The sequence below is a fragment of the Phocoena phocoena genome, chromosome 10 (genome assembly GCF_963924675.1).
Source record: "Phocoena phocoena chromosome 10, mPhoPho1.1, whole genome shotgun sequence".
Taxonomy (NCBI): domain Eukaryota; kingdom Metazoa; phylum Chordata; class Mammalia; order Artiodactyla; family Phocoenidae; genus Phocoena; species Phocoena phocoena.
The window spans coordinates 45583613-45595999 of NC_089228.1; the positions used below are offsets into that span (position 1 = coordinate 45583613).

General features: G+C 47.0%; 1 protein-coding gene across 2 annotated transcripts in view; it reads left to right on the forward strand.

The window, feature by feature from the left end:
- The window catches only part of TRAK1 (trafficking kinesin protein 1), a 97897-nt gene that overhangs the window by 12952 nt on the left and 72558 nt on the right, over nucleotides 1-12387 (forward strand). For both annotated transcript variants that reach the window (XM_065885848.1, XM_065885850.1), the window contains exon 2: nucleotides 8953-9147. In XM_065885848.1, coding sequence (XP_065741920.1) covers nucleotides 8953-9147 — 195 coding nt within the window. The remainder of the gene's footprint in view (nucleotides 1-8952; nucleotides 9148-12387) is intronic.

The following is a 12387-nucleotide window of genomic DNA, read 5'->3' on the forward strand; positions in this document are numbered from 1 at the left end:
CAGTGTGGCGAGTATACTCAGTAGTTTTGTAGTATCTTTGGTTGGTGACAGACTGTGACTAGACCTATCCTAGTGATCATTTTGAAATATATAGAAATATTGAATTACGATGTTATGTAACAGGAACTAACAGAGTGTTGTAGGTCAGTTGTACTTCAGAAACAAACAAACAAAAACTCATAGAAACAGAGATCACATTTGTGGTTACCAAAGGGGGGGATGGGTGCTTCGGGGGAGGGAGCGCTGGATGAAGGCTGTCAAAAGGTACAGACTTCCAGTTATAAGCTAAATAAGCGCTAGGGGTGTAACGTACAACATGATAAATATAATTAACTCTGTTGTTATATATGGAAGTTGTTGAGAGTAAATCCTAAGAGTTTTCATCACACGGAAACAATTTTTTCTCTCTCTTTAATTTTGTATCTATATGAGGTGATGAATGTTGCCTAAACTTACTGTGATAATCATTTCATGATGTGTGTAAAGTCAAATCAGTATGCTGTCCACCTTAAACTTATACAGTGCTGTATACCAATTATATCTCAGTAAAACTGGTGGAAAATAATTTGCACAAAAATTAAACTTTAGACAGGCATTCTTGCTGTAGCACAGTATATTTGCTTCTGAAAAACTTTGTGTTCTACAAAATGGACACTAAAAATAGCAGGAGTTATGTGACTTTGTAACCAGAACCAACAAAAACCGTACATTGGGAGATAACATGAGTAGAGTGGTCATCTTTTATTTATTTTTAGAAAATAATGGTAAAACGTACATAACATAAAGTTTACCATTTTAGCCTTTCTTTCTTTGGCTGTGTTGGGTCTTTTGCTGCGTGCAGGCTTTCTCTAGTTGAGGCGAGCGGGGGCTACTCTTCACTGCGGTGCGCGGGCTTCTCATTGCGGTGGCTTCTCTCGTTGTGGAGCACGGGCCCTAGGCGCGCGGGCTTCAGTAGTTGTGGCTCGCGGGCTCTAGAGCGCAGGCTTAGGAGTTGTGGCGCACGGGCTTAGCTGCTCCGAGGCATGCGGGATCTTCCCGGACCAGGGCTCGAACCCAGGTCCCTTACATTGGCAGGTGCATTCTTAACCACTGCGCCACCAGGGAAGCCCGATTTTAGCCATTTTTAAGTGAACACTTCACCTTGTTGTGCACACATCACCTCTGTAAATCTCCAGAACTTCGTCACCTTCCCCAGATGCAGCTGCACCCATTAAACACAGATTCCTCTTCCCCGCTCCTCCAGCCCCTGGCAGCCACCTTTCTGCGTTCCGTCTCTGAATTTGATTCCTCTAACAGCCCCCACAGGAGGATTCAGAGTGTCTGTCCTTTTGTGACTGGCTTGTTTCACTTGGTGTAACGTCCTCAAGGTCCATCCATATTGTAGCTTATGTCAGAATTTCCTTCCTTTGTAAGGCTGAATAATATTCCGTTGTACATATCTACCACATTTTGTTATCTGTTCATCCACTAAAGGACCCTTGGGTTGCTTCTACCTTCTGGCTATTGTGATAATGCTTCTATGAACCCGGTGTACAAATATCTGGTCACGTCCCTGCTTTTACTTCTTTTGGGTATATACCTGGAAGTGGAATTGCTGGATCATATGGCAATTCTGTTTAACTTTTCGAGGAACCTGGTTGTGCATGTTTTGAACTTTATCAGGTATGTACTATAGACACACTTATGTATTTTGCCCTTCAGATTTTTTGGATTCCGCTCTCATTTTTAATCCCATATGGGAGATTACTTGTTTGAGGGTCATGGCAGAATTTTGGTCCTCCAAACATGCTGTCAAACCGTTTGCTGCAAGTGTCGTTCCAATTTCCACCAGCTCCATCTGTCTAAACACTAATTCAGCTGTGAGCGCATTAATTACAATCACACTGACACTGGCTATTTTCATGTAAATATTTTCGCCTGGTAATTTAATAATTATAAGATATAGAATATGTACGCTTTTAAGAGAAATTATCAAGAAAACTGGAAAACCAAAGTCGTTTTTTCTATTTATTTCCTAGTAAAACAAATTCGAATGAATATTAATCCACCCCACCCCACCCCATGTTTTGAGCATTTTCCTGCAGGTTTAACTCAAAATTAACACATTGATTTTTCCTTTTAAAATAAAATTTCTGTGCAGTTCTAACTTTATGTCTTAGTGTTAGAATCAATCTATCTTGTAATGTGGTATCGTCTGCTTTTGTAGATTTCTGTGCCAAGCCCATTGGAGTCGCTATTTCTGCAAAACACTGCAATCAGTTTGACATCCGGGGGCCTCCATAGCAGGGTTCTTCTGACTTTGCTTTGTCCCGCCTCTTCCTGCCCTCTGGTTGCACAACACGCTGGCGAGTCTGAGTGGCCGGGGCCACATTCAGTTGCACGAGGTGGCACTTCCGCCTTGTGTTGGAGACCCTGCTCGTGAAGGCGGCCGCTGGGCGGCTCGGCCGTCTCCGTTTGTGCTGCTGTCATGGGGAGCTGGTGTCGTGTGTGATCAAGCCACGGCTCAGAACCTGACACCCCACCTGTGCGGAACTGAACCGGGGTCATTGTTTATCCTTTTTCTTAGAAAGAGTCACTTCTGGTGGCAGGTAAGGCCACGGCCCTTCCAGCGTCAGGTTTTGTTTCTCTCTCTGAATCCTGATTACCTTGGCCTCTCTGCTTCCATGCGAATGTCTCTGGAGACACTGGTTACTGCTCACAGCGAGGCATCAAGGAAGAGAAGAGAACTCTTGTCCCCGTCATGTCCTTGTGGGGCTGGAATGTGAGCAGGAGGTATTGTGTCGGGAGGTGAACTCAGGATGGTGGGGACAGGAAGGCATCGGGAGACCTGGCGTCCAGTGCCAACACTGCTCAGCCACGAGACCTCGCCCAGGTCCCCGCACCTCTGGCAGGGCCTCAGTGTCCCCTTCTGTAGGTGGCAGGGCTGGGAGAGGCTGGCTTGGGTGTGAGCTCACGCCGGCCCTGGGGAGGGGTCTGAGAAGTCTCGGGTGGAAATGGCACAAGTGGTTTGTATCGTTCAGCAAAATGTTTATTGAGCGTTTACTGGTTACCAGGCAGGGTGCTGGGTAAACAGTGGAGAATGTCAGCCTGCGGGGTGGTCCTGACACTTCCTGAGGCTCCTGGTGCGGGGGGGCCATGCAGCGGACCGTGCCTCGGTCTCACGTCTGCTACTGGCTGCTCTGTGACGTTCAGCCACCTCCTCAACCTCTCTGAGTGCAGCCCTCTTCTATTAAATGACGTGGTTGAGCCAGTAATTTCTAGTTCTAAAGGCCCCTTTGTAGTTGGTGAAATCACAACTTTTGTGGTATTCTAGAGAATAATTACTAACACTGAGTTCCCCGACGAAGCTTAGGTGAGGCTCTTAACTATGTGACCCTATGATAGAGAAGAATTTTCCAGAAGGACGTCTGGCAGATACCAGTTGCAAAGTATCAGATGTGTCCCTGGCACCAGTATGGCCTGTGTGTGAGTCTCTGAGCCCATGCCCTTTAATCCTAATAACTCAAGAAAAAGGCGTTGTTTCCAAGTCTGTACAGAATGATTTGAAGGCGGCTGAGTAGGTGAGCTTTCTCGTCTTGTGAAGACTTTAAAACATGGCTATGGGTTTGCAGTCACTGCCAAGGTTAATGCGTAATGACAGGGGCTTACGGACCCTAGCCAGAACTTCTTCAAGCACAGGCTGGCGTCACGTTCTTTGCTTGTCACCTTTAGTGTAGCCTGGAACCTTCTCCCAAGTCCCAGAGTTAGACACCAGGATGGGAAACCCCGGCGTGCAAACCGGAGGCACATGTGTTTAATTTGACCTCAGGTATTTACAGAATTCTCAACTAGCGTCCGACATTTAAAAATCAGGGAATCTTATGTAAAAATACAGATCCCCGCCCTCTCAGAAGAAGTCGGCATATCCAGGTGCTATGGGCCCCCCTCGTTGGAGGCGGGGTGTGCTGGGAGTGGCGGCCACCCCCAGACACAGCCCTTGGTCTGGTGGCTCGGAGACGTTTTGGGTAGAAAAAGAGCTTTTCTGCAACCTGATGCCTTTGTTCTACAGATGGAGAGACAAAGTCCCAGATAAACCAAGACGTGACTTGCGGGTGACATGGCGAAGTTGGGGGCAGGGCCAGGGCTGGGAGCGCATTCTCCAAACTCCTGGAGCAGCTCTTGCTGCATCCAGGGCCTCAGGCACTTGCCAGCAGGTGGCAGTCGTGGTGCTGGCTGGCCTGCCTCAGGGTCTGGCTTTCCTCCTTCCTCCTTTCCTGTGCCCTTCTGTTCCTCTCTTACTTTGATTTTGCCAGATTTTCTCTGGCCAAGCTTTTCCCCTTTGTCCAGCACTGCACTCTCTCCCCCTGCTGTTTTTCCTAGGATCTCCGGAGCCTGGGGGAGTGAGTGTTCAGGATACTGTCCTCCTCTCCCTTGCAGCTCTCTGTTCTCCTGGGCCCAGCGCCCTCAGCTCCTGTGTACAGGCAGAAGGCCCAGAAACCCCGGTGGAGCTACCCCCCGCCCATCTGGAGGTGGCCACCACTCAGAGCCTGTAACTGTGTGGTCCTAGATAATGCTGGCTTTTTCCAACAGGCTAGGGATCTGTATTTCTGCATGAGATTCTCTGATTTTTAAACGTTGGACACTAATTCAGAGCTGCAGCCTCTGCTGTAAAGTGTGTCATCATCTGGGGCGCCTGGCACATTTCATGAACCTGGCGTGTCACCTTTGCATCAGTGCAAATGCTAAGATGGAGGGGCCTCCTTCAAGCCCCCTCTGGGGGTTATGGATCTAGCCCAAGTCAGGTGGAGAGTGGACATAGCTGGACCTACAGCCCCAGACCCTCAGGGCCCTCTCCCACCTCCCACAGCCCTCAGTGAAGCCCCCATCCTTGGACAGGAGGACCCGCTTCAAACCTTATGCCTTGGAGAAAACTAGGAAGGGTTATAGCTCTGAAGAGATGAAAAGAAGTCGTACATTCTGCTCCCAGGGTGGTGCTCTAAGAATGCTGGACACTGGATTGGATTTGCGTTTGCTGAGTGGTTGAGGCGACATTCACTTCCCCGTGGGGACTTTCCTCCGTGCTGGATGAAGATACTGAGTGAGACTTGCAAAGACCTGGACACTAGATGGCTCCACCTCCCCCATGCTAAAGGCTGGGTGTTTGTCCGACTAGGCTTGCCATCCCCTTGCTGATTCTTCCTCCCTTTTTCCCATCATTCATCCAGCGCTTACGGAGCACTTCCTGTTGCCCAGCGTGATGCTGAGGGCTGGGTTAGGTGTTAAGGGGTAATTCAGAGCTCCTCCCCAGGGACTCTGTTAGAAAAGGCATGTAACACTGTAGTGAAATAATCTCTGTACTAAACACATAGCCAGAGGGGAGAGGTCAAGGGAAGCTTGAAATATGGGGTGAATTTGAGTGATATTTTGCGATGGAGCTTGCTGGTAGGGAAGGGCATTCCGGACAGCTAGAACAGCTGATGTCCAAACCAAGGTTTGTGCAAAAATGTGTTGGGAGGATGGCAAAAAGTTGGTGTGGCTTCACTGAAGGGACACTTGAGAAGTGGCTTTAATAAGGTAGATGTGTATTTCTTTCTCTCTTAAAAGTCCAAGTGGTAGATGGCCCAGGAGTGCTGCCCCTGTCCGCTTGTCCGAGGCACCCAGGTTAGCTCTGGTAACCCCCTAGGTGCTGCCTTTACTTATACAGTTGAAGGCGGCTCCTCCAGCACCACCCCATCTCTGCATTTCGACAGTTGGATAGGGTCTGACTCGGAAGTTCTGTTTACATCCTGTTAACCAGGCATATGGACTGACCTTACTGCAAGGAAAGGTGGAAAAGGTAGTTTTTAGCTGCGTGGCCACGTGCCCAGCCACACCTTCGGGGTGACTTTACCGAAAGAAAGAAGCAGAAATTGGATATCGGGAAGCAGTCAGTAGACTCTGTCTTGGGAAAGTGTGGGCTGAATCATGAAGCACTTTATAGGGAGCTGGGAGGTTTTTAAAGCAGGGCAATACTGTGATTTTAAAAGTGTCTTTCACAGGTGGAGCCGGCATCCATGGGGCTGTTGTAATTGGAGAAGGGGAGGATGCTGAGCCTAAGTCCACCCGACTTGCCTGGGTGAGCCTGGCCTTTGATGGTTTGCCAGGCTGGGGGTCGGTGGGTTCCGGGCTGCTGTTGCTGTCGATCTGCCAGAAGCCATGGACCTTTCGGGGCCTGGGTTCACTCAGGAGGTGGATGCCCTTCATTTGAGACTTACCCGAGACTACATGGTATAGCTTGTTAATAGTGTGAGCTGGAGCAGTGGAGAAATGATGACCGTAGAGAGCATTCAAAGGTTCCTTTCCTCCAGGTGAGGCCAGCGGTGCCCTTTCATGCACTGAGCTTGAGTAAGCGCCGGGGGTGGGGGTGGGTTGGCAGACAAGCTACTTCAGTTCTTGTCTCTACTTCCTACGCTCTGGAAGGAAAAATCATCCAGACACCTCCCTGATTTGTCAGTGTGTTTAGTTGGACACCTCTACCATACTTATGAAATCTGTACCTGTTGAGGACGAACACTTCCTGTTGAGAATAGCCTGGGAATCCCCCAGCATTTCTAGTGCTCTCGCCTGGGAGACGGGCAGCAGATGGCAGAGGGAAGGGCACAGCTTACAGTCAGACGGCTGAGGCTTCTCGTACACAATCTACCACTTATTTAGCCAGGTGACCTTGCCCTACAAGATATTCCACAGCTCCTGTGAATCAGCTTCCTCACCTATCAGTCAGAGCAAATATTAGCTACGTCGCGGGTTGCCGGGAGGGTCAGAGAACGCACTGAAGGCTCCTGGCTTGGTGCTTGGCACGGTGAAAGCATTCCGGGGGAATTCTCAAAGGCTCTCATATTATGTTTACCCAACCTCAGGCCTCAGATGTGTCTTCTCCATGTGGCAGAGGTGGTGTCCCGCTCCACAGGGGGTCCTTGGGGCCCCTAGCCCTGCAGCCAGGGTCAAGGAAAGCTCCCTGGGCAGTCTTTAAAATCGTCTCCTAATTCTCTGGGCCTGCCACACAGCTGAAAACTTGTTGACGTTTACATGGCGGGTCACATTACGGAAAAGTCAAACATTCAGAGTTTTTTAAAAAGGCTTTTTGACACAGCCTCACCTTTGGATACTTGATCTCACTGGTCGTCATACGCTTTAAGGAAAACGATACCTCTTGGGCACAAGGACTCACACTGTAAATATGTTGACCTTCAGCCCTGGGAACCTGGAAGGACAGGGGAGTCTCAGCGTTTGAGCAGCTGCCAGTGCGCTCACAAGTAACACGGTGTTCTTAGAAGGGATTTTATTTTTATTTTTTGGAGTCCGTTGCCTTTCCCACCACCAAATGGCAGTGACACCAGAAGATTCTAGCCTGTCGTGTGGGAGCGTCACGCAGGAATGTGTTGGTACCCTGCCCGTTCTCCTAGGGACAGGCTGGCGTGGGCTTTTGTGGAGCAGATCTATGGTTAGCCAAGAGATGCCATCGTTTGGGTGTCATCCCTCCTTGACCCTGTATCCCCTCAGCCAGATGCTCGTCATTTTATGGCTGTGAGGCCTCACCTCGAGATGAGCTTTGTGGGAACTTACTCCCCACTCGACTGTGAGACGAGGAAATACTTCCTTAGTTAGGAGCTCAGCTGGAGCCTTTTGGAGGGTGTTTTGTCGTTGGTGGGAGATGATAAAGAGATATGAGACATCTTCTGCCTTGAGGTTGGGCTGCTGGCCCTGACCGAGGGGAGGGCATCACTCTGTTCTCTGCAGACCTTTGCAGAGTGTCTGAGCAGCTCCAGCCTGGTGGGGGCTGGCTGAAATGCCAAGTGCGCTGGCTGTGACATTTCCCACATGAGACAGAGAATCCTGAGCGTTCATATGTCCCCCTCCAGTCCCCAGAGCTCCAAGTAAAAGTTGAGATGTCTTTACTTTCCACTTATAACTCTTTCCGCAAGCACTTGAAAAGCCATGTGGACTTCCTGAGTCGAAATGTCCTGCAGTGAAGCTTTATATGTTGAATTAAGTTAGAACGGTTAGCGTGGAGTGGTAGGAGGTTTGGGGGGGGGGGGGCGGCTAGCAGGTGCTTTCCCTGGGCTCCTGCCCCAGAAGGGGGGAAGTTGGCCACTGAACGCTCTCTTTACCTGTGATTCCGTAATTTTTTTGGCTGCCGTGCAGCCTTCTTATTAAATACGAAGGAGATGGGGATTTTGGTAAGTCTCTGGTATAGCCCTTCTTCTGGGCAAAGGTGTCCACATTCTTCCTGAGGAAGACAGGTTAATACTGCCTGGTATGCTCAAAACACCATTCTGTCGGGGGAGAGGTGGTATTCAAGCTGTGCCTTGACGGAGGGGCACTTGTTGGTTTAATGGCTGGAAGCCCCATGAGGATACAAGCATTGCAAAGGCAGGACCATGACTGTTGCATTTTGCATCGTGTCTCCTGTGACTGTGGGACTCAGGATGTAGTTGGATGGTGATGGATGGATGTCGGTGGATGGAAGGAAATGCAGGAGGATGAACAGGCGAATGAATGAATTAAACAAAGGCAAAATCTTATCTATGTGGAGACACGGTTTTAATAGTGGCAGGAAGAAGTTTGGCATATTGGTGAAATTATAACTGCTTTGGCTTAATTGTAGAGTCATTGAGAGAATGGCCAGAGAAAGGGTTGGAAAGAAAGACTTAGCCCAAATGGTGAAAGCACAAGAAATTTGGGTTTACATCACAGAAAGTAGGCAGCTAAACAAGCAGGAACTATTTCAGGTAGGTCTGGCGGTAAGCATGCATAACTCCTAGTTTCAAGAGTAGAATTTAAATTGGAAAAGGATCTCTGATGTGGCCTCATCTGGCCTCTCTGTGCTGCGGGTAAGTAGCCAAGACACTGGCTGTAGGCCCCAGGGTTAGGTCACTAGCAGCGGCGGGGCCACCACCAGGTCGGGCTTTCATCTCTCCATCTTGTCCCCTCCAGACGTGTGCAACAGCACTGACCTTCCGGAAGTTGAGATCATCAGCCTGCTGGAGGAGCAGCTGCCCCATTACAAGCTAAGAGCTGACACCATCTACGGTTATGACCACGACGACTGGCTCCATACCCCCCTCATTTCTCCAGATGCCAACATTGACCTCACGACCGAGCAGATTGAGGAGACGCTGAAGTACTTCCGTGAGTGATTCCCCTTTCTTGTGATGCCCTGTCCTCCTTAGCCATGGCCGCACGTGAGCGCTTCTACTGGCCGCTGCATCTTGCAGCCTGCCATCTGTGGAAAGTACTTGAAGAAATGCGGCTGTGGGATTTAGCCCCATTAAAAGGCCTTGACTTTGAGTCTTCTGGATAGAAATGTCAGAGTAGTGGGGACAAGTATGAGTTTTCATTTGAACCAGCTTTCTCTTAACCATATTGAAGAACAGAAAATGCTCCCACGTTTGCAGGGCAGAAATGGAGTCACAGATATGGGGAACAAATGTATGGACACCAAGGGGGGGAAGGAGGGTGGGGGGGCAGTGGTGGGATGAATTGGGAGATTGCGATTTACATATATACACTAATATGTATAAGATAGATAACTAATAAGAACCTGCTTTATAAAAAAAAATAAATAAAATTCCAAAAACTGACTAAATAAAAGTTTACTAACAACAACAACAAAAAAGATGGAAAAAGAAAAAAGAAAATGCTCCCAGGGACTTCCCTAGCCAGGGCCAAAAAAAAAAATGCTCCCATTTCCTTCCATGTAAATCCTTAGAAACTTGTGTTGGGGAGGAGCTTGTCTGCATTTAAAACCCATGGTATTGGGAATCTCTAGGCTGCTCAGTGTTTATAGGACGTAGCCTGACATATCAAGGCTGCTGATTTCTGTGTGAAAGCCCACTAAGCTGGTTATTCAGGAGAGGCAAAATGTTCCTGCAGCAGCAAACTGGTCCTGCCGTGGGCTGCAGAGCTGACACCTGTTAGGGTGAGCAGTACACTAGGTGGGGCTTCTTTCAGTGTGTTTGTGATGACAAGGATGTGCAACTTGATTTTGCAGGTTTGAAAAATATACGATAATTCAAAAAATTCATACCAATGATATTGCTTTTTTTGTTTTTAGACTGAGGTCTAGTTGATTTACAACATACCAATGATATCTCTGACGTTCACTCAAGATGTAATTTTGATGTAATTTTTCTCTTTAGAAATTCATGGCAGCCCTGTGAGATTGGGAAGACCAGTTCTCTTTTGTTTTGACCCTCCTGACTTAAAATTCAAGTTAATTTGAACCCAGTCTAAATTAGTGATGTCACTTTGAAAGTGACATCATTTACATATCCATGTATCATTGTGTCACCTTAAAAAAAAAAAAGAGTACAGCAGTCCTGCTTCTACTTCGAGATAACTTGGTTCAAAACCGGCTTATTCAAATAAATAAATAAATAAATAAATAAAGTGGGGGAAAAAAAAAGAAAAAAAACCCCAGCGTTTTTGTGCATCTGTAAAGTTTTCTGTAATTATTTTTGCTAATACAAACCAATCTCCAATATTCTTGAATTTGTGAAATCATTAATAATAAACAAGTCGAACTTGCAAGTTTCTTCTTTAGCATGTATCTGGGCTATTTTCACATTTTCTCTATTAGTAAGGAAGGAATTTTGTTTAAATTGGCCTGTGTTTTTATACTTCATGCAAACCCCACAGTCTGTTTGTGAGCACTGCAGACGGTCAGTTTTGATAGGAGTAAAAATAGAATAGTCTACACCAGGGCAGATATGAAGCACATTAGACTTGAACTAGTGGTCAAGTTGACGCTTCAGAACTTCCAGTGTATCTTGCAGCCTAGAGGAGGCTCATTACAAGTCACTTTTGTTTTTTACCCACGGTATCTGTATGCCCAGGGACATGTGGTAGTTTTTGGAAAACCGCATCCTGGGTGACCTCCCTGGTAGGTTTCGTGTTTGGTTTCTCCAGACTGCTTCACCGTAGAATTCACAGCAGAGTTATTTTTCCAGAAATCCCTGTGTGTTACTTACTCTTCCTTAACAGACCCTCCTGTGATTCTGCAGGACTCCGCTTGGCCATTTCTGCTGAGGGAGGCTCCCGGGTCCCTCATACACACACTGATCAATCACTGACATTCACAGTATGATTGGAACACCACCCAAGGATAATACCTCACTGTTGTCAGAGACCTTTCATACGAATTGACTCATCTCGTCCCTGTAAAATGACTACAGTTTGGGCCAGGCTGATTTTATTATCAAGGAAATTGAGGTGTGGAGGGCTCATAGTATTTATTCCATAGCACTGATCTATAGCTTCTAAAATCCTTTTAACAGTATACTTGAACAGACATTGTGGCTTGTTATTATTTGTTTGTTTGTTTTGCTTCTAGTGATATATTTAAAGGAGAGAGAGAGAGAAAATCCTGGTGGATTTGGCAGTGCATAACACAAATTATAATAAAATTAGAAAACCAAAATAAACATTGAACAGAGATTCCAAAAGTTCTTAGAGCATGTTTGCCTTCAAGTCTAACCTTAATTCTGTATTTTCTTCTGTGGTACGTGCGCTTAGAGCAAAGTGGGTATTTGCTAAATATCAATTAAATGAACGAACGATCAAGCATTAACTCTTAACTTAAATACAGCGCCCTCTAGAGCAGGGCTTTCAAACTGAGGTCCTGGGACCCCCAAAGGGTCTGTAGAGAGAAATTGGAGTTCTGTTAACTTGTAAAGGAAAAAAAATTACATCCTTAACTTCATAAACTTCTAACTGAAATGCAGCATTTGCTTGCATTATGAACATAGAAAAAACAAAGCACAGTGGTATTACCAGGGCCTGTGACTTTGTCACCAGTAGAAGTCACAGATATTTTCATGTCACGCTACAGAAGAAGCAGATACAGAAGAAATAAGGTCTTTACTCATCACTGCTTTGAAATTACACTCAATATTAGATGTGCTGAGCTTGTTATTTAATGTGCATTGATAAAGAGGCACGGATATCGCAGACTTCTTTTTGAAGTTTTAATAACTGCGTTGACATACAATTGGTTTCCTATGTAGTCCTTTGTATTTTATTTTACGTCTCTAAATCTTCCTTCTGAGGAGGGGTCTGTGAGCCTTGCCAGACTGGCCCAGGGGTCGGTGGAAGCAGAGGTTAGGAGCCCTGCTCTGTACCTGGATTTCATCTGTTTGTTTACAACTGTAACCCAGGACACGCCGTGGTTCACACCACTGTGACTCACCAGCATATTAAATCAGTTGTGAGGTGTGTGGGAAGACAACGTAAACCTTCCTTTCATTTTAGATTTATTTTCTGCATCAATCAGGGCAGTGGTTCTCTTTGGGAATCAGGGTAAGTGGTTCCCCAGGGGGTTCTGATACGCTCCCCCAGGTGAGAACCACTGGACAAGAGGGTCACCTACAC